Below are 22,094 nucleotides of genomic sequence, written 5' to 3' on the forward strand. Positions count from 1 at the left end.
ACTTAAGGGTCTGCAATAGGGAATCGAGGGTTGGCATTGTCATAGAATTATGTAGTAAATGATGCTCTACAGCCTTGAAAAAAATCACACAGGTAGTTGAAGAGTCTAGCTAGGTGCTGAATCATTCGAATTTAAGTAAATGATTATGGATAACTGTAAATTAATTTCAGAATATCAAGAAAAACCAGTCAATCACACTCCCGTATTGTAACAACTCTGTCGTAATTATAAAGAATTTTCATATGATTTTTATCATATTATAAAGTTAAAGGCTTGGACTAGGCGCTAAATACCTTGTTTTTTAATAAACACACACTTATTTTGTGTAAATTAATCCCAAACTTGAGCAATTTTTTTCCCTCAAATCTTCATACAAATATCTATGGCGGCTTTCTGTGTTATAAAATCATAAACACAAGTGACGTTTGACTCAGTTGGCCGCTGGCCTCCAAAGAAGGGTCACGTCGGTTTAGGCAGCACTGACAGCTCGCGATCTTATCGTGTACAGATACAAAATCACTGCACATTGGTTGTCATTGCACTTTTTCAACTTTTATGACACCAACATAATTTGATTTGAAATTGAGGAAGCATAATTCTTCCAGTATATTCAATACATTAAATTAAATTAGATAGTGTGCAATATTCTCGTGATATTACAGTCTCGTAAAGGTCTGATGAGGAGCAGGAATATAGCGAATGGATCTAAGTGATGACAATACGCACGAACATTAGGTTAGGGATCAAAAATACAGTCTCTTGGTGCTGGTTGAGGTATGGTCTCGTGAGGATCTGATGAGGGCAGTAACACGGTGGTGGCTCAATTTTATTTCAAAGATGTTAATAGCTAAAAGCATCGAGTTTGGGCTATTAAGTATGTTTTTCAGAGAGAGAGAAAGAGATTTTGTTTTTCCTCTGGATGTGTTAGGTTTACTGGGTTTACTAAGTTCATTCTGTTAATGGCATCAAGTTGTTATGTGTTCATAAGTAATAATTATTTATTAACAAAATGCTGTTGATTCTCCACGAAAATGTAAAAATAAAAATAAAATAAATAAAAATAAATTCGTAACGTAAAATTGTCAATGACGGAATTTCTTCTATAGACAGTAGCCACAAAAAAAACAAACGATAGATGGCGTGATTTGAAGATAAAGATACATTTTTTCGACACATAGACAGCAACAACAAAAAAAATACAGATTTAAAGAAAAGAAACACATACTTATACAAAACAACAAAGAAAAAAAAAGGATACACATCAAAATAACTGGAAAAAATATAAGCCCCAATTTACTTGTGTGGGACAGGGAGTACCATAATATTTTTTTTGGGGTACTCCCCATCTATGCGAAATATAAGCTTGATATTTTTACCCGTTTCTGAGAAAAAGGGCGGTGACAGACAGTCAGTCAGACAGACGGACAACAAAGAGATCCTATAACGGTTGCTTTTTTTCTTTTGACGTTCGAAACCCTAAAATTAAGTAAAAATATTATACTGCCAAAAAATGTACGTACTTACAGGTATTGAAAAAGCGGTATATAAACAAATTATACCAGCAGAGGGTTCACCATTTAGCTGAATGTTACTTAGAAAACGGCCTTGAGTGGCGGTCAAGTTGGTCCCCGCCTGCGATACTTTCCATTAACATTGGGACTCGTTTTCATGTTTTTAGCGTACAGTCAGGTTTTTAGTTTTTTATAATTGTATTTTTTTATTTGTAACTTTTTAGTTGTTTTTATTTTATGAAATTTTACGTCGGTAGGTAGTTCATGATCATTTTTTATTTCAATAATTTTGGTGTTGTTATTTAAATACCTTCAATATGCATATTTTTGTAATGTGAAAATCAAGTCCTTTCATTTGATACCTTACACGGCAAAGGTGAATTATTATTTTTTCGATCATCACGTTATGTCCTCAAGAGGGCGCTATGGACATTTTAATGGAACGTCACATAGCCTATAGCCATCGCGCCATCAATACGCTTCTAACAATACCTCATACATCAAAATCTATCAAGCCGTTTAGGCTACAAGAGGGGACAAAGAAACAGACAAACATACATATATACATACATACAATCAAAAAACATTACCCTCCTCCTTCGGCAGTAGGGTAAAAAGGAGTAAGACAGGGGGTCATTCTGAACTTTTGCTCTACGAGTTTTGGAAATTAACAAAAAAAAAACCTTTTTCATAGAAACTTTGTTGGACATGTGACTTTTTACCATGGAAAACGAATATTTTTTTTCGCGAATTTGCAAATCTCGTAGAACAAAAGTTGTTCAGAATGACCCCTTGAGTCATCCCCTTTTGGCTTAGTATAGCCCTTTTGCGACACTATGTATTTACTTTGCTTTGTCGTCGGGGTTCAGTTGGCTGGAGGATGCCCGAAACTTATTATCTACACTTTAATACTTTTAGTTACCTTTCTACAAGTAAATACCACATTTGTTTGAGAAAGCTAATCGGGTTCCGAGTATAGAGTAAAATGGCACCCCTATTAATTTCCACTCTTTCCTGGTGCCTACCAGTGTAAGTAAGAATTATACTTACTTACCCTAAAATCACCCAAAATGTACTTGAACATAATTGTCAATAAAGTTGGCGAGTAAAAGTTTATCGACCCACTGTGCAAACTTACATGTGTGCGTGTCACTGCGTGTGCTGTGTGAAGAGCATTGAAAACCCAAAATTGGCGCGGCACGTCACCCTGTACGGGCCCTTAATCGATACATACAGCTTTGAGTATGTTTTTTTTTTTTCATTTATATAAGTATGAGCTAGTGTTTTAAAGCGTAATCATTATTATAGCAATGATCTAAATTATTATAATTATTTATCAAAAATATCCAATAAAAGTATTATGCCTCTTGCATAGATTTTGATATATTGTTTTCTTTTATATTTACTCCAAGCCTTTCAACTACATCAATGAACCACAATACGTTTAGAAGATGAAAACAGAAGAATTACTGCATAGTGGGTGTGAGTTTTTATTATAGGAGGACACCTACAAAAACAACTAAAGTCAACGCTGTTGAGAGACGAAAGGCATTCGAGTGTAAAACTTGCAATGAAAGCTTTGAGCGACATTTTGAAATGTCGCTGATAAGGGTTTGGTCGAGCAAAATTTTATTTACCCTGCAGTGGCGTGAGTCAAGCTATCAATCTGTACAACTTTTATAATTTCGCGATTTTCAGATTGAAAGTGAGTCACCCCGTTTCCGCCTACAACATGATCGAAGTTTACAACTCCCAAGTTGTTCTTATTATTCTGAGACTTAGTCACGGCATCACACCACAGACTCAGCACAATCGATATTTTTCTTAGAGAGACATAGTGTACATCACTAGCAGTTTTGACATTTACTTGACAGTTCACCCGAACTTAGACCTTCGTGGTTTTCCCCCTTTTCCCCTTTCCTATGTTATTGATTTTATCAGTGCATCTATAAATAAACCAGCTCGCGAATCTGTTACCACCTCGCCCAACATGCCTCCGCCTACCATCGTGGAGCTGCGGCCCGACCGTCGCTTCATGGACATCAATTTCGAAGGTTACAAACTGAATTTGAACCCGCTACCCCATTGGGTTCGTACCTTATCTACTCCAGTCGACAGGGTCTACCCTGACGAGGTCCAATACTCCTTTGTGCACGCCAAACTCTTTGCTCTCCACAACCACCTAGTCCCAGACTTGTGGGACCACGGGTTCACGTTTTACTACGTCGATGGCAAGCAACAAGTGAGACGCATCGCTTTTGACAGTGATAGCCATGTGATAGAGGAAAAGGTGGTCTATGATATCCCGGCTCATGTACAACGCGCTCCTGGCCACTTCAATCTGTCTGTTTCTTTCCCAAATGCAACTAATGCTTTTATTAGTGATGGCACAGGCTACCTGCATGTTGCTATAACTGGTATTCGAGGCTACAACAGTGATGGAGCATGGAAAACTCTGCTGTCTGATTTGGTGTTGGATGGAAAGTACTTCGTGATTGTAGACTCGCGGGCGCAACCTAAAGATGAGAAAATAGTTTTGAATGCACTGTTACTGTCAGTTGATCATGATGAAAGTCACTTCTTTTCTGTCCTGACGTGGGTCACGTATGAGGAAGACAATGATGTTTGGAAACAGACAAGTTTTCGCCAGTTGAGCGGTAAAGGAGTTGTACATTATGCAGCCATCGAAACTAGCTTTGAGGGTGTTTACATATCATCTGACAACCCCTTCAAATTCATAACAGACTCTGTGAAAGAAATAGAAGAAGATCCAAAACCAACAGAACCCGTCAAAGTGATCTACACATGGCTACAAACTATGGACGATGTAACCGTAACTATAAAACTTCCAGAAAACTACCAAAAGAGCTTATTCCACGTAAATGTAGAGCCGATGTTCGTGAAAATCTCATATGCAGGCACTCCATTCATAGAAGGCAAACTATTTGACCACGTTGACACAGAGCTAACTACATGGGACATTGAACCGGAAGGGAACGTAGACATTCTATTGACGAAGACTGACAGTCGAATGTGGGAAGAGTTTATAGAAGGAGGAGACCCGAGCGGGGAGCAAATAATGGATCCGAGCCTGGTGGAAGACGCACACCGGAAGCTCGCACATCTGTGCTCAGAGACGGAGCTGGCGGTGGAGGCTCCTCCGCCGGCCGTCGCCATGCAGGAGCTGGAGGAGTGTGATGCAGGGTCAGAGGATACCATTCTAGGTGAGAAACTTCAATTTATAACTTGTTACTTGTAGATTTTGTTTATTTTTTATCAAGTTAATTGGTCATTTATTATTAACGGACTTAAAAAAATGAGGAGGTTCTCAATTCGTCGCGATCTTTTTTTTTAAGTTACTTTCTTTAATTTATCCCAAAACGGCGATATCGTTCGTAAACTACCATGTGAGTACAAATGTGCTGAGGAAAGTGGGTGTCTCTCTTGTGAGCCACCCACTACCCTTTCGGGGATTACAGTCGTGGGTGCTTGCTTAATATAGAATTTCCAGGATACTGAATAATGAGACGTTGAGTCATGTATTATTTAATATACATAATCATCCATGTTCAAACTCATAACTTCATAAGTTTTAAAAGCTATCAAAACAGGGACCAAGATTGACTGCCTCACACCCTAATACCCTGATTACACCTGCCTATCCACTGATTAGTCGAGGATCGGCCGAGGATCCTGTCTCGCCACCAAAAGATAGTAAAGTAACACATACTGCTAGCAACTGACATGCAAGTGTGCTAGCCATGATCATGGCTGTATAACCGCCTTTAGGATCCCACTGTTTGCGATAGGGGTGGGTCTTGATCTTTTTTGTTGACTGTACTTCATGTGGGCGACAGCATCCATTTTCGGTGCGTAGGCAAGACATACCCTGCACCTCACACCCCCTACCAGAGATTGAATATGATATTGATTTTCTTCTTGTGCAAGCTTCAAGCTACCTACGCAATACATTTAGTGCGCATGTCAGATAATATAATACCTGAAATTCCTAGAACTGGTAACAATAATAAACTCATCATGTAGGTGCCGTCAGGGAGATGTATGCTAGCCCGATTTCGAACCATATAGCGTACACAACTCGTCGTGTGAGCGCGTGTGTTTGTATTGAAGTAACTAGACCCATTCCCCGATAGTACATTCAGAGATTCAGAGATACCTGTATCATATTTAAATACCTACATCCATTACAGGCATTCTATGGATACAAGATTGATAGTTTTTAGTTCAAGATTAGTTATCTGAATTACTACTTAGTACTTTTTTCTGATCCGATCCAACTGTTTTACTATGCTGTTTACTGATAGGGTGTGCGAAAGGAGACTCCTTGAGTAACCTATCACTTTTGTAGGTTTCACGAAAACGATAGACGCTAACCTGAGTAACCAATCACCACGATGATTAAAACCTAGACGCGCGCTCTAGTGATCATAACCAACACGAAAAAATAAGTCAGTAACAACAAATTGTTGACTGCAAATCCCTGTAGTTTCTTGCCGCCGTCCTTCTTCATCATCATCATCAGCGAATAATCATCCACTGCTGGACTTAGGCCTCTCCCAAGGAGCGCCACAACACTCTTAGTAGCATATAAAAGCCCTAACTTCAGAACTGTGAGTAGTTATTAACGTGGACACTGCCGGTAGGACTAGTCCGATTTAAAGTTGCTCAGCGTGCTATGGAGAGAGCAAGCTGAGATGGCAGTGGACTGCTCATATGTCTGAGTTCTCGAGTGGAGACCCCGTCGCTGGACCGACGACCTTAGGCGGGTAGTGGTTGGATGAGGAAATCCGAGGACCGAGTGTTGAGGCGCTCCTTGGGAGAGGCCTATGTCCAGCAGTGGATGATTATTGACTAATAATAATTATGAGTAGTTTATTTGACTTTTAATATGAATGTTTTCATTCTTCAACGATTAAAATTATTTCATTCTACCCCACAGCCCGCTACGACATAACTCTCCACAAAACAACCCACCGCACCCCGCTCAGCGTGCACCAGATCCTGTTCCACCTGCCGCTGCACGTGGGCGACGCGCCCGCCGTGGCGCTCAGACACGAGGTAACTAAATAATATTATATAATCCTACTATGTATGTAATATATATGTATACGCTGAGGCACCAGGTAACAATATAATCGTACTATAATATTATAAATGCGAAAGTTAGTGAGTATGTTTGTTACTTCGTCACGTCAAAACGGCTCAACCAATTTGAATGAAATTAGGTATGGTGTTAGCTGACACCCTGGATTAACATACAGGTTACTTTTTATCCCGGAATTCCCACGGGAAAACTTATTAAGGCGAAACGAATGTAGTTTAAAACTGTAATATAACATAACTAGCTGTTCCCGCGAGCTTCGTAAAAAGTTTTCCCGTGGGAATTCCGGGATAAAAAATTAGCCGTTGAAGCAGTTTTGACAGGAAGAAGTAACAAACATACACACTCACAAACTTTTGCATTTACAATATTAGTAGGATAGTTAAACTATAAAGCTGGCTACGACATAAACCTGCACAAGAGCACCCCCCGCACCCCGCTCAGCGTGCACCAGATCCTGTTCCACCTGCCGCTGCACGTGGGCGACGCGCCCGCCGTGGCGCTCAGACATGAGGTAATTTTTTAAAAATTAAAACTAGCTGTTCCTGCTAGCTTCGCTTCGCCTTAAATGAGACACGAGGTAACTTAAATATAACTTACTAGCTGTTCTGGCGAGCTTCGCTTCGGTTTAAAAAGTTTTCCCGTGGGAATTCCGGGATAAATAGTAGCCTATGTGTTAATCCAGGGTGTCCACTTGAAACTATACAGTGCTAGTACACTATGGGTGCGTTCTAGCCTTGTATAGTTTCAAAACACGCACCCGCACTAGACCAGCGTGGTGGACTAGGCCTAAAACTAGGCTTAAAAAAAGCAGTGGGGACGTGATGGGTCGTGATGATGATGATGATGAATGATGATAAAAAGTCTTTGCAAAATCACACTTTTTATTTTCATTACTTTATAGTTGGACTGTAGGTGGAACTTTATTGATGAAAAATGTGTGATGTACGGTCAGGGGCAGAGAAACCTGACCCCCCTCTCATAGTTACAATGCTTCAATGGTTTCTGTACCAACAATGGGTCCTGATCCTCATAGCACAAGGAAGCCTAGTTTGAGGACCAAGGTTTTAACAAATTAATGTCTGTTTGATATTTTGTAATTTTTCTCATTAATAATTTATTTATATATTTTTTTTATTTTCTTTCAGGTGGACGCGTGCGTGTGGCAGCCGTACCCCAAGCTGCTGGTCCGCGACTCCTGGCCGCTGAAGCATGTGGGCACGCTGAAGGCTTTCGGGTGAGTTCAGTATCTACTTTCTTTCCGCTACTCCTCTGAAGAGTCTGGGGCTGACACCAGGCACTTACCATTTTCTCTGTCGGTGGCCAGCAAGTTGAGATCTGGCCATTCCCTGTGTATGGAACGAAGTTTTATATGTAGGTTTGTATTTTGAGGTAGGGTGTAAGTGTAAGTGAATGGAACATTTGTACCACATCATATAGCACATCTAGATGTCTAGATAAATAAGCCTGAGTGGACCAGCCTGATGGGAAGAAGTCGAATGTTAAGGAGGCTGTATATGACTAATTTAAACTTCCATATCACGCTGGTCCGCAGCGGGATGGCGGGTTCAGACATGCAGATTTGCCAGATCTAGATAGGTTGGTGTGCTGGTTTCCTCACGATGGTTTCATTTGGCGTAAAAGCGATGCGTTTTGTATACAGGGTGTTTTAAAAGTGGCCAAAAGAAGATGATTTTGTAAAACTTTTGTTCTACTACTAACGTGTGCTACTTACACTCTGACCTCAGACTTCCTCAACCAACCACCTACTATCCAAGCTTTGCGAATCGAAAGCCAGCTAACACATTACAACCTCCCCTTTTCATCTTCCAGCTACATCCAGTCGTCGAAACAGAACAAAAAGTTCGTAACCTGCGCCCCAGATTGCTCCTACAGCGTGGTCTGTGAATCTTCCCGCCATATTCTAATATACAGAGACAAAGGTTCACCGGAAACGACGCTACGTCACCGAAATGGCGGGAATTCTCGAAACGTCTCGCTCGGGCAACAGAACGTTTTGAACACAGACAAATATGGCGAGATTCTGGGCATTTACGCAGCGAATAATTATCTGTTTTTGCTGGCCAAAAATACGTTTATTGCTATCGAGTTGATGTAATTTTGTGTTGTTGTTTGTTAAAGTGTATTGTTAGTTAAGTGTTTTGTGTCGATGTATGTAAATATTGCGTTTTTATTAGGAACTTTTTTTTAAGTTGCGAAATGTACTGTTTTATGACAGCTCATTTTAAAAATCATTCATAGATGGCCATACTAAGTTTTTTTTATTAAATTATAAATGATGTTTTATGAGCTGTCATAAAACTTACCATGAATTTATACCATTGTTTAATGGTGTTTGTATATTTAGCTAATTACTTATTAAATTTTCAGGATGTTCTACTCATTTTTGCCAAATAGTCTAATGAATTGCTGCGAATTTGTTACAAAATTAATACTAATTTTATTTGTTATCATAGCCCACTTTGCGAATGAATGCTGATTTGATAACATCCTGTATTTTTAATAGCCTACATTGCATTTATTATTGTATAAGTATAGATAAACGAATTTTGGAACCCAACGTAGTCTTCAGATTTTCTTTTATTTTCAATAGAGGGCGTTAGCGTCAACGGGCAACCAAAAGTAGGGCATACAATGTAAAAGCTCAAGAAAACCAATTATAGACGGCGTTGTTAACAGCAACAATACTTGCTCAAGGTTTAATGTATACGTACAAATTGATAGCGATTCGGAAGGCATCAAATTTTAATTTAATAAGAAATCCAAGTTAATAGCTTAAAATTATTTGTTTAAAATTTGACTCTATGAGTGTTTCCGTAAGGGCTTGTTTCAAAATGTCAGGATGCTGTCACTCTCTGTAATTATGTTTTAGACAGTGACAGCATGTCTTATGCCTTATCCCTGAAGTACCCACATTGTGAAACAGGCGTATAGTAAATAGTTCTTATTTTTGACTTTGTACATATTTGTTTTTTGGCTTATTCAATGTTGATACTATACTCACATGATAAGTGGATTGTGCTGGTACAATACTAACTTTTTTTTCCATAAGTAAGTATAGGCTGGTGCTAATGTTTATGTTTTGCGAATGTAAATGTATATTAGGTACCTATTTAAATCTTTATTACCTAGTATTCAAATTCAGTACATACTAAATAACCCTTTTTTGTATACAGGCTGTTATTTAAAGAACTTGCTTAAGTAATGATAATAATAAGGAATCGAATTCTTATAATAATATTATTTTGCCATTTGCCCCAATTTCTATCAAATTTGTGATTACTACTTTCTTTCATTATCACATTTGACCATTAATTATTCCCCTTCTGTGTAAAAGCTACTACCAAAATATGTACCTATTTTGGGTACAGTAAGGGGCAGATAAACCTGACCCCCCTCAGAAGAATTGTTACTATGAGAGGGGGGTCAGGTTTCTCTGCACCTGACCGTACAATACTAAGTTCGGTTTGCCAGTACTGGCCTCAAATAAATAATATTATATTATAATAAGTGGAAGTTGCAGAATATTATCATATTCCAAATTAAAACTATGGGGTTTTTGAAACCTCCCAAAGTTACGATTACACCGTGAAGTTGAGTTTTAAAAGATTATATTACATAGTACAGTCTGAGGCATAGAAACCTGACCGCGTCTCAGTGTAACAACGCAACTGAAAAACAAACAAAAAACTTTTATGAATATTATAGATTGTCAAGTTTAATAAATAAATTTTTATTACATTGGAGTTTGAACTAAATGTAACATTTAGCTCTAACAATGTACGAACTAATATAGTAAAGTCTAGGGAACGTAAACCTGACCCCTCAGACTGTAGGTAAGTAATAGCTAAAGTGTCACATTTAGTTAGATACTTACAATACTCCACTATACTGTCAATCTATTCGGTGTTAATGGTTGTTCTATGTGTACCTAATCAAATACCCTATATTTGTGAAATAAATTGATAAACACTATTTTGTGTTTTAAAATGCTTTCTTTTTTTAACTGCCAACCCTAAAAGAGTGTGTGTGGTATAGAAAGCCAAGTTTAACTTTCTATACAAGAAAATGTTGCGATAGTGTTGACTATTTTCCATAGAAAATTTTTAATCATGTGAATTTTAACTATAGGAACTTGAATTTTTCCTGTAGGTATAAGTTCAAATTGTTTTACTGGAAGTGTTAACCCATACGTGCTTTACAAGTATAGATAAGATTTTTGACAAAACCAAAGGTTTGTTTACACCACAAAAAATGGATTGACTTTGATTAAATACATATCTATCCTACCTATCTAAGTTAATCTTAATACATACGAATTTAATCTTAATACACCTGCATTTTATCAATTTAATGATCTCATAATTATCGTTTCTACTTATAAAACTATGTGATCGGATGCTAAATCTCCATATTGTCTTTTAAGACATGGCTGGACTTACATCGATCCTTGTGGTGGCGGCTTTAGCTGTTTGTGCAGGTATTTATAACATATTCTTCACCATCATCACTGACTACGGTAACTAGATGACTAACCTACCTTTGTAAGCTGAATTGCAACAATGGGGTTTTCCCAAAAACCAAGTGAAACTTTGGCAGTACAATCGAGCCTAGTGTATACCTGACCAATCACATTGTTGGGAGGAAAAAATGGCGCCTAAATGAACGTCGGATATCTAGTCTCTAAGGGTGCCCGCACACAACCGACTTTTCTTAGGATAATCGGGACGCTTTTTCTTTCTTCTGAGTTCTGAATAGTTCTGATTTACATACCTACCTACTATTTCTGACCGGCTCGGGTCAGGTCAGGTCGGCCATCGATTGTATGAAGACCCTTGCCATTTGCAATAATAAACCATCTCCCACCATCACTAGCTCTGCCGACACCGGACCCCGTGCTCCTGAGGCCGTCAGAGCAGCGGTTCCAGTACGCCCAGGGAGCTGACGGACAGCTGCGTCTAGTGGACCTGTGGTTGAAGACCAGCGATGTTGCGGCCTCGGCTAGATACGACCCGGATAGGCAGAATGTCTACCATCTGTTTACCAGGTTTGTAGTTAGAGGTTTGTTATTTTGGGGGTTAGAGCAGTAGGTAGGTCCAACGGGTGGTTGCTATCCTTGTGAAAAAGTACAGGTGACTGAAATGGCATTGAAGCGATATAGGTATGCATGCGCAGAGTATATTTATAGGTAGTTATGGAATTTCAGCAAGCAATGTCTATGAGGTTCTATCTAAGTAGGTACATTTCGGCATCAAAATAAAACATACCTATCTAACCGAGTGAATATAATCAAATCATGCAGGTTGGACAATTTATACTATCAACAGCTACACTAAGCAACAGACAACAGCCAACCGTACCTACTTAGTTATAGCCTTTGCTACGCTTGCTTAAATTTCAAAATGTCAGGGCCTTACCACAGACAGACCTTAAACTTAGACAGTATTTAACCCTTTAACCAGCAGAAGGATCCAAGTGTAGCAGAAAAATGAAACTTTGGGTATGGGTTATGTATGTAAAGCTGTATTAAAATTCGAAAAAAAATTTAAAAAATATATATATTTTATATGAAAAAAACATGGTGGCAATATAATGTACACTGCCGGTTTGAACTTTGGTGGAGTTTTGTTTTTTCTTTGTTTCTTTTGGATAGTGATCTGCAATGAGTGGAGTGAGGCGGAGTGGGGTCTTGTCGGATGATGCTGTTGCCCATGAGTTGGGGGACGCGTTTGGTGTTCCGGATGGTGCGGTTTCTGGGGATGGTTTGGGGGAGTCGTATTCGGAACGGGTTTCTGCCCGGGGTGGTTTGGTGAGGGTGCTTGCAGGTGGTGGCGTTCTGCTTGGTTCGGCGGCGCTGTCGTCTCCGTCCTCATCGGCTTGTCGGTCTCCTTCACTCGCTGGACTTCCGGGCGCTTCGGGATAGGCACCGGAGGCTCTGTGTCGAGGTCTTTCGGCTGCAGGACCTCGGGGTGCTTCGGTGTCTGCACTGGTGTCTCCCCGGCGTCGGGGCCGCTCGGCTGCGGGAGTGCCGGGTGGCGCGGAGCCGGTTGCATCCTCTAGCATGCCGGATGGGTTGGATGGGGGTGAGCTTTCGGATTTCTCGTCTTCGGATTCGGGTGAGGATGGGACTGGTTGGGGGGAGCAGGAGTGGACCCGGGGGCCGGATCTCGGCTGCTTTGGTGCTCCGAGGGTTCGGTCTTCGGAGCGGCTTCCGGGCGGAGCGGGGCCTCTGACCTGCTTTTCTTTGTTCTTTGGTGATGACGTGCTGGACATTGTTGTGGACCAAACTAATTTATACGCTGTAGGATCGAGAAATTATACACCAACCACTAAAGAAGAAATCATGGCTTGGTATATGGTCCACAGTGGTGTTTGGTGCGTCATCGCTGAAGAGTGGAGAGGGGTGGGTCGGAGGTTTCGTTCTGTTTGGAGGCTGTTTTGGGGATTGAACTTTCGGAGTGTCAGGGTGGCTGATCTGGTTTCTGGGTCCATTCTTGTTTTTTCCAGTCGGTCTCATCTTCGTCCGAGTCTGGGTCTGGGGACGGGGGGTCCGGGGGTTCATTTTCGTCTGGCCTGTCTGGTGTGTTGGGGGATGCGGTTGGTTCTGCGTTGCTTGGTGCTCTTGCAGCTGGGCGGCTTTGATGTTGGTGAGTTGTTGGTGCAGATGTTGAGGCACTTTGGGGTCTTGTGGCTGGGGGACTTCGGTGTGGAGTCTCTGGTGTTGGTCTTGAGGTGCTTGGGGGTCTGGTGGGTGGGGGAGATTGGCAGGCTGGTGGGGGTGGGGACGGTGGTGCCGTCGAGCTGGGTGGAGCGTCGTCGCCTGTGGTTGCCCTCACCGAATCGTTTTGGGTGGAAGCTTGTTCTGGGTCCGGTTCTTCCGGGTCATCTTCGGAAGTCGTGCCATCTGGAGTGCCGGGCATGTCTTCCGGCTCATGGGCGGTGGCATCATCTGGTGGGACTTTGTTTCGCTTCATTGTGGATCGTTGTCTGGAGGAAGGAGGGAGGGAGAGGGGCTTTGCCGGGGTTTGGACTGGCGGTGTACATTATATTGCCACCATGTAGGTACCTACAAGTTGATAGTGGCATATATATGGCCACCACAAAAAAATGGAAATTCGAATAAAAAATGTCGATTTTTTTTATAAATAATGATCATATCGTCTTCTATACTACATGTTTATATAAAAAAGAAGGTTACTCACATTTTTATCTGCAGGATTGATGAGATATTTTTAAATAAACTTTGTACTTTTGAAATGAGGCAACTTTTTTTCATGTGACATTTTTTTTTTAAATGTTGGCACTACTAATTGATTTGATTGAAGAAAAATAATACTGATGTGCATTCAGCTATGTATTAGTGACGTTTCCAGTAGCAAGATCGAATAAACTTTTAGAATTCTCAGGCCTATAAGATGGTGGCACGTATATTGCCATCATCAGTTAAAGGGTTAAGAGGTATTTAGCGCTGACAAACGCCTACAAAATCTGACAAATTTCGATTTAAACAGTGTTTAAAGTTTTTTTAGTAAAGTAGTACATGTTTAAAACGCTGTTTTATCGAACCTATGGGTACCTATGTAAGTTAGGTAATTGCAAAGACAGAAAATCCTTGTTCCCAACACTTCAAAACTTCCTATTTCCTCAAACAACAACATCCCTTCTACACCCTTATTGACCCTACATTATCACCTCCACAGACAGAACCCCACAGTAAGCCAGCCCCTCCTGCTCGGTAGTGAATCGCTACTAGAACTCACCCACTTCTCACCCGACCGTCGCACCGTGGTGCTACTGCATGGCTGGCTAGATGACGTGTTGGCGACTTTCAACAGCGTTCTTGTGCCGTGTAAGTGTGTTTGTATGTACAATAAAGGGCCGAGAAACCTAACCATTCTCAGAAGCATTGTTACTATGAGAGGAGGGTCAGGTTTCTCTGCACCTGACCGTACGTGTTTGCTATAAATACGGGATACTTAAAATCAACATTTGGACACGCAATCACGCAAAATGCAGCGTGATGCGTGGCATTTGAGAACCGCCTAAGTTCATTTTGTAATCTTGTCCCCTACAAACGACCTATCTACATTTAAAAAATCAGGCACATTATCAATCAGTACCCATTTAATCCGTGTGGATTATAGATAAGGGATAAGGAAACAAAAAAAACGAAAATACCTGTATAGGTAGGTATACTTACAGATTACTATAATAAACAAATACTTACTTACCTAGAAGTATCTAAACCTTATTCTATGAATCACACAATGCTATAATGCGGTACGATTAATACCATCAAATAGTTTATTTACTTACTTAGTATATAATTAATAAATATCTCCAACATTCTTCACATAAATTTTAATTCAATCGTCGTCTCGCCCTACCAGTGGAAAACCACCTATAAAGTGACTCCGTCCCTCATGAAGGCCTACTCCTAATAGTTGCTCTATCTCCACAGCGTTCCTGCAAGCAGCTGACGTGAACGTGATCGTGGTGGACTGGAGCGCCGGCGCCAACGTCGTCAACTACGCCGCCGCCGTGCGCAACACTGTCAAGTCAGGTTTGTAAACTTATCCATAGACTAAGCTAACATATATGCTCTACCTTCTATACGATCATACTTCGGCGGACCCTAGACCTACAATAATACTGTGCAAAAAGTTTTTAATCCAAGTGACGTTTGCGCAATCTTCAATATTAATCGTAGACGATGAATTATATTGCACAATTGTCAATATTGCGCAATATAACTAACGCGCCTGCTGCCAGAAATCTTTGATTGTAGTTAGATGTGATGATCATGGTAATGACTCTCCTCTTATGCCGCATTTACAATCTGGGCCAGAGCGAGAAGAGTTTTCTGTATGCACATAAAAAAAAACAATTTTCAAGCGGTCGTAATCTATAATGCGGCTTACGTAAACGCGATGTATTTTTGAGTTTATTTATTTTAAAATACCCCCATTATCTTCATATTCCAGGCGAGAGCGTGGCCTGGTTCATCACCTGGCTGAACAGCGTGACCGGGGCAGACTCCCGCAGCTACCACGTGGTGGGGCACAGCCTCGGCGCGCACCAGGCCGGGGTCATCGGCAGACATGTGGAGGGAGGCATCGCTTATATTACTGGTAGGTTTTTAAAAGAAAATTCGAAAGAGGAACCAAAATGGTGGCTGCCTGATGAATGATGAAACAGGGCGCATTCGGAGCTCTTCAAAAAATAGAAATGGAGCGGCATAGCCACATAGCACTCTCAATAGCATTGCTGGGTTTAAAAGTAAGTTTTTCAATATATTGAGGTATTAATTGAGGTCAGGAAACGTGAAGGGGGGCATAGCTTATATTACTGGTAAGTTTGAAAAGAAAATTCGAAAGAGGAACCAAAATAGTGGCTGCCTGCACGAATGATAAAACAGGGCGCTTTCGGAGCTCTTCAATAAATAGAGACGGAGCGGAATACCACTCTCAATAGCATCGATCGATTCCGAATCGAGCGATGCTAACTCAGTTTTTCAAAAGATTGAGGTCAGGTTTCTCTGCCCCACGCTGTACCTCACTCTTAAAAGAATGACAATAAAATGAGAGCGCGTTCGAAACGCTTCAACGTCGTAAGTGACAAACAAACAGCCTGGTTCATCACCTGGTTGAACAGCGTGACCGGGGCAGACTCCCGCAGCTACCACGTGGTGGGGCACAGCCTCGGCGCGCACCAGGCCGGGGTCATCGGCAGGAACGTGGAGGGCGGCATCGCTTATATTACTGGTAGGTTTTTAAAAAATATTCGAAAGAGAAAACCAAAATGACAGCTGTCAAAGAATTACGAAAATGGCGCCTTCTCCGCAGATTGACAATGGTAGTTACTCAGACTTTGTAAAATATAGGAATGACGCTATGAAGTTTAATTGACAGATGCTTAATACTTGACGTGCCCGACGAATATAACTAATCAAATAGTTTTTCCCTTGGAAACCAACAAATGACAGAAAAAAATATGGATTTGACAGCTGTCATAGGGTTTTCTTATAATTTACAAAGTGTAGGGGCGTCAGGTTAATCTGCCCCATGCTGTACCTCTTAAGCCGCGTACACACCGGGCCAACGAACGCCAACGAACGTTTTTCGTTGGCCTTCGTTTCTGCAATCTGCCCTGTATTATGTATGTTAATATCCATCGATCGGATAACCGATGGCGTTCGTTGGGCGTTCGTTGGCCCGGTGTGTACGCGGCTTTAAAAGAATGCCATAAATTCGCGTTCGAAACGCGTCAATGTCGTAAGAGCTAAACAAACAGCCTGGTTCATCACCTGGTTGAACAGCGTGACCGGCGCAGACTCCCGCAGCTACCACGTGGTGGGGCACAGCCTCGGCGCGCACCAGGCCGGGGTCATCGGCAGGAATGTGGAGGGCGGCATCGCTTATATTACTGGTAAGAAAAAAATATTCGAAAGAGAAACCCAAAATGACAGTTGTCAAAGAATTACGAAAATGGCGCCTTCTCCGCAGATTGACAATGGTACTTAGACTTTGTAAAATATACGAAGAATGCTATGACGTTTGATTGATAGATGCTTAATGCCTGACGAATATAATACCTAAGTAGCGCTTTTTCCCTTGAAAACCAACAAATGACAGATAAAATGAATGAATTTGAAATTTGACAGCTGTCATAAAGTTCTTATAATTTACAAAGTATAGGGGGGATACAAATGAGAGCGTTCGAAACGCTTCAACCTCGTAAGTGACAAACAAACAGCCTGGTTCATCACCTGGCTGAACAGCGTGACCGGGGCAGACTCCCGCAGCTACCACGTGGTGGGGCACAGCCTCGGCGCGCACCAGGCCGGGGTCATCGGCAGGAACGTGGAGGGGGGCATCGCTTATATTACTGGTAGGTTTTTAAAAGAATATTCGAAAGAAAAAGTGTGTTTACTGCTCCATATTTAATAGGTAAATAAGCGATGGTGGTCGGGTAAGCGAGGCGCCCTTTTCTCGGTTTTTGTATATGGTTGTAGTCTATGATGGAAAATCTCCCGTTATTGTACTCATTCTTAAACGGCGATACGGCTCGCGACCTAGGTATCCTGTGAGTACAAATCTACAGTTAGAAGCGGGGATTACAGTTTTTTGTTAGCAGTTTTTCAAAAGATTGAGATATTCAGGTCAGGTTTCTCTGTCCCATGCTGTACGTGTTATAAATGAGAGCGTTCGAAACAAACAAACAGCCTAGTTCATGAGCTGGTTGAACAGCGTGACCGGTGCAGACTCCCGCAGCTACCACGTGGTGGGGCACAGCCTCGGCGCGCACCAGGCCGGGGTCATCGGCAGGAATGTGGAGGGGGGCATCGCTTATATTACTGGTAACTATAAGATTGATATGTGTAAGATTAGATAGATGCTGTGGGAACCCACAATGGTGGCTATCGGTGTTTGTGCTCAATAGCGCGCACAAATGGGTTGGACTGGAGTAGGAACCTATTCCAAAAAACAAAATACGGCGGCCGTCAGTGCAGATAAATATAAAACTACTGAGAGGGAGGTCAGGTTTGTCTGGTCCATAATGTATAGATTCACCTCAGATATTTAAAGAAGAGAGCATTGAAAGCGCTTTAATGCCTTTAATGCCGCAATATACTATAGCAAACATATTACATTTATACTGGCCGTGCGACACAAATGGAAAACCAACATGCCTAAACTTGTACTATCTATCTCTTCTTTAGGGTTCGTTCCGTACCTCAATACAAAAACATGAAACTGGACCTCGAGTGCGAGTTTTTTCACCTATCGAGAAGTGAAATCGAAAAAGCAGATTTGTATGGTGCGGTGCTAGTACAACTACTTACCGCTAGGTGGCGTGTCTCCCGCTCCATACAAATTTGCGTTTCGATTTCACTTCTCGATAGGTGAAAAAACTCGCACTCGACTGACCGTCTGACTCAACACATTATGGTCTACGGTCCGTTGTGGCAAGTCCGACACGCAATTGGCCGGTTTTTTCTATCTAATTCCCAATGAATGTTTAAAAAACTCCTTATCCCCAGCTCTAGACCCGGCTCTGCCCGGCTGGCTGACCAACTCGCAGCGGCTCCGCCCTGAAGATGCTCAGTACACCGAGGTGATCCACACCAACGCCGGCCTGCTAGGTTACGCCATGCCGCTCGGGCATACGGACTTCTACCCTAATGGCGGGGTTAACATGCCCGGGTGTGGGTCGCAGCAGTGCGATCATGAAAGGTTAGTGCCTCGATCAATGACGAAAGAAAAAAAGAGAGGACCAGTGTGCTGAGTGCGAGTTTTTTAACCTATCGAGAAGTGAAATCGAAACGCAAATTTGTATGGCGCGGGAGACACGCCACCTAGCGGTGAGTAGCTGTACTAGCTCCGCGCCATGTTTAGTTAGCCGCCATCTTTGTGCCCGACTGAGTTTAGGTACGTTTTTTTCGTAGGTATGTCAAGTCCCCTCTCTTTTTTCTTTCGTCATGGTCTCGACCGAATAGTGTAGTGTTCAGTGACCGATGCTGAAGGTCTCGGGTTCGATGCCCGGCTGAGTCAGAAGACGCGCTGTACACCGAGGTGATCCACACCAACGTCGGCCTGCTAGGTTACGCCATGCCACTCGGGCATACGGACTTCTACCCTAATGGAGGGGTTAACATGCCCGGGTGTGGGTCTCAGCAGTGTGATCATGAAAGGTTAGTATTTATGTACAGTCTGGGGCGAAGAAACACGACCATCGAATTCGATATACGGTAGGTTTTTGTCAAACGCCACCCATAAAAAAACTGCATTTTTATTGTAGTTGTATCAACGTATATTATACTAGATTTCATTATTTTTTTAATGAGTTTTTTTTGAAAATTTCTCATTAGTTTCGCTACTCGACACTAGATGGCGCTAAAACGTATTTTCACCTCAATTTGTTTCTTACCCCAGGAGCATCCACTACTTCGGCGAGTCATTGACATCAAGTACCTTCGTGGGTAGGCGGTGTGCCAGTTACCTGAATGCCATGACGGACAACTGTCTGCTGCCGGGTAGGCTAGCTATGGGCGGACTTGTGGCTAAAACTGGGTGAGCATAGACAGATTTATCTATAGTGTCGTACTCGTACAGAAGTGTAGGTACCTATTATTACTACAAAAACTGACTGTGGAAGCAGGTTAGACACGTTAATCTTATATATTTTTCCGTCGGGCGTTAATAGGTAAAAGTACTTAGGTACCTACTTACATAATTTGTCACATACTTACGCATTATTCAGTCAGCTAAAGTGTTTTTTTACATTTTCTTTCAGGTCGTCAGGCATTTATCTACTGAAAACCAATGCCGAGCCACCATTTGCGCAGGTTTGAAAAAAAAAACCTACCTACGCATGTAAATACCCATTTACCACTAGTACCCACTTGGCATACCAAAACCTATTCATCTAAGTATGTACCACCTACTTAAAAAATGTGATTCTACTTAAAAAAATATGATTCTACAAAATCTGGTGAATTTTATTTCTTTACCTACCCATTTTATATGTTTCTATCACCTTGAGTTTATACAGACTGAAATGAGGTGACCCTGAACCTACCTACAGTATATAAAGTTATAAACTTTGTTGTAAGAAGATTTGTATGGTGCGGAGTTAGTACAAATTTTCGTTTCGATTTCACTTCTCGATAGGTGAAAAAACTCACACTCGAGGCACTGGATATATTTTGGTAAACTTCGGTTCAAACAACTTGATATTTATGAAGTTAGCAGCGAATGCACTTTTGTACCTTGGCAAACTAACAAACCGCCTATTCATTTTTTCAAAGATAGGCAGTTTGGCAAAGCACAAACAGCCAACTTATAAAACTTTCAGTTAAGTATTCCATATAAACTTTCTTGGTCTACCGTGACCAACAAAGTTTATATACTGTAGGTCAAAAAATCATAGTGCGGGTTTTTAAAAACCGATATAAGTAGTAGAGAGATAGTATAGTAAACTCGCACTCACACTAAGGGCCTCGACTGTGAGTTTTTTCACCTATCGAGAAGTGATATCGAAACGCAAATTTGTATGGCGCGGGAGACACGCCACCTAGCGTACAAATCTACGTTTTCGATTTCACTTCTCGATAGGTGAAAAAACTCGCACTCGAGGCACAGGGCACCTCACATCTTTTTCTACCAATTAAAATAGTTTGTCTGATCAGCTCATCACCAGACATCATACGATTTTGATAAGAACATTTTATGTAATTGTGAACTTTATCTCATGGAGATAAGAGTGGAGCACCACGCGCGACTTATTAAAATCGTACATACCTACAGTAAAGGTCGTTCACCTTTGGTAAGGTAGGTGCTGATCCTTTAGACCTAGTACTAAGAAGGTGCCTAATATTTATACAATGCCTATATTTTTTCTTACATAAATTATGGTACCCAAAGATACGGGCAAAGCCTAGTTTGGGGACCACTTTAACTTAAGTAAGACAAGTGCAAATTATAATGTAATATTAGTGTACCTAACGGAAAATGTATGTACTTACCTAAACTGTTTTTTGTGCAATAAAGTTTCTTTTTATTATTATTTTTATTATAATACTTAGAGGAAATTTTAACTTCTAACACGACATTCAAAAACAAGTTCGTTTGAACGAATGAAACTGCCGGTTTTGCTACTTATAAGTAAGTAGTACTTAGATAGGTTGTTAAATATATCTAGTAGGTATCGCCACCTTGATTTAGCTTAGTTTATCTTCCAATAAGAAATGACTCAGTCAGCAAAAGGTTTACCGAATAATAATCCGTAAGTACATACATACATACTTACATAATTATGCACTCACAACTGTAATCCCCGAAGGAGAAGTCAGAGGTGGCTCACAAGCGAGCCACCCACTTTTCGCAGCACATTTGTACTCACGTGATAGGTTGCGAACCATATATCGCCGTTTTGGAATAGTTAAGTAGGTAGGTACAATGCACTTAGGATACACATCTAGAATCTAGATGTGCAGGTTTCCTCACGATGTCTTCCATCACCGTAAGAGCACGTGGTATTATTGTACTTAAACTAAGTTAAACTCCTTAATTGAAAACACAATTGAAAGAATTCATTGGTACAGGCCAGGATTCGAACCCACGACCTCTCGATTGAGAGGACGAGGCCTTATCCACTACGCCACCACCGCCCGCAATCCGTTAGTAAGTACCTACGTTCAATACAGTAGCATAGAGCATAGTCGTGGGGCTCTGAAAAACCGTATTTGCTAAGCTAAAGTGACCCCCTGACCCCATGTTAGATCTTAAATTGATTCAAACATTTCCCAAATTTCATCAAATGACCACACGCTAGTCAAAAAACAACCTTATATTCGACGCAGTAAGTTTAGAATCGTAGTTTCGTCGATTAATTACGCCCGAATTCGCAAGGATATCATCAATTTAGTTGTTGTTGTG

At 41.3% G+C, this 22,094-nt stretch overlaps 2 protein-coding genes across 3 annotated transcripts; both read left to right on the forward strand.

The window, feature by feature from the left end:
- The first annotated feature begins 3,367 nt into the window (after positions 1–3,367).
- On the forward strand, positions 3,368–10,049 carry LOC105393641 (nudC domain-containing protein 1). The gene is made up of 4 exons (XM_038116450.2): positions 3,368–4,735; positions 6,472–6,590; positions 7,782–7,870; positions 8,467–10,049. Exons 1-4 carry the CDS (start codon positions 3,502–3,504, stop codon positions 8,750–8,752), a joined length of 1,728 nt encoding a protein of 575 aa, XP_037972378.2. The 5' UTR covers positions 3,368–3,501; the 3' UTR covers positions 8,753–10,049.
- Positions 10,050–10,980: 931 nt separating this feature from the next.
- On the forward strand, positions 10,981–20,144 carry LOC105393640 (pancreatic triacylglycerol lipase). Of its 2 annotated transcripts, XM_048624088.1 has the most exons (9): positions 10,981–11,134; positions 11,530–11,701; positions 14,355–14,503; positions 15,116–15,217; positions 15,639–15,648; positions 16,282–16,418; positions 18,698–18,890; positions 19,590–19,727; positions 19,951–20,144. In XM_048624088.1, exons 1-9 carry the CDS (start codon positions 11,083–11,085, stop codon positions 20,006–20,008), a joined length of 1,011 nt encoding a protein of 336 aa, XP_048480045.1. In that variant the 5' UTR covers positions 10,981–11,082; the 3' UTR covers positions 20,009–20,144. The 2 variants fall into 2 exon arrangements, with proteins under 2 accessions (XP_048480045.1, XP_048480044.1); XM_048624087.1 differs by lacking the exon at positions 16,282–16,418 and having other exon boundaries at positions 10,983–11,134; positions 15,639–15,785.
- Positions 20,145–22,094: the final 1,950 nt, after the last annotated feature.

The sequence above is a fragment of the Plutella xylostella genome, chromosome 11, assembly GCF_932276165.1.
Source record: "Plutella xylostella chromosome 11, ilPluXylo3.1, whole genome shotgun sequence".
NCBI classification, from domain to species: Eukaryota; Metazoa; Arthropoda; class Insecta; order Lepidoptera; family Plutellidae; genus Plutella; species Plutella xylostella.

What these genes read in the sequence shown, in the direction of transcription:
- LOC105393641 (XM_038116450.2), top strand. Translation starts at nt 3,502, where the DNA reads ATGCCTCCGCCTACCATCGTGGAGCTGCGGCCCGACCGTCGCTTCATG. An exon ending in GTCAGAGGATACCATTCTAG is followed by an intron (nt 4,736 to 6,471) that starts GTGAGAAACTTC and finishes TCTACCCCACAG; the next exon opens with CCCGCTACGACATAACTCTC. An exon ending in CCGTGGCGCTCAGACACGAG is followed by an intron (nt 6,591 to 7,781) that starts GTAACTAAATAA and finishes ATTTTCTTTCAG; the next exon opens with GTGGACGCGTGCGTGTGGCA.
- LOC105393640 (XM_048624088.1), top strand. Translation starts at nt 11,083, where the DNA reads ATGGCTGGACTTACATCGATCCTTGTGGTGGCGGCTTTAGCTGTTTGT. An exon ending in CGGCATCGCTTATATTACTG is followed by an intron (nt 16,419 to 18,697) that starts GTAGGTTTTTAA and finishes CCTTATCCCCAG; the next exon opens with CTCTAGACCCGGCTCTGCCC. An exon ending in GGACTTGTGGCTAAAACTGG is followed by an intron (nt 19,728 to 19,950) that starts GTGAGCATAGAC and finishes ATTTTCTTTCAG; the next exon opens with GTCGTCAGGCATTTATCTAC.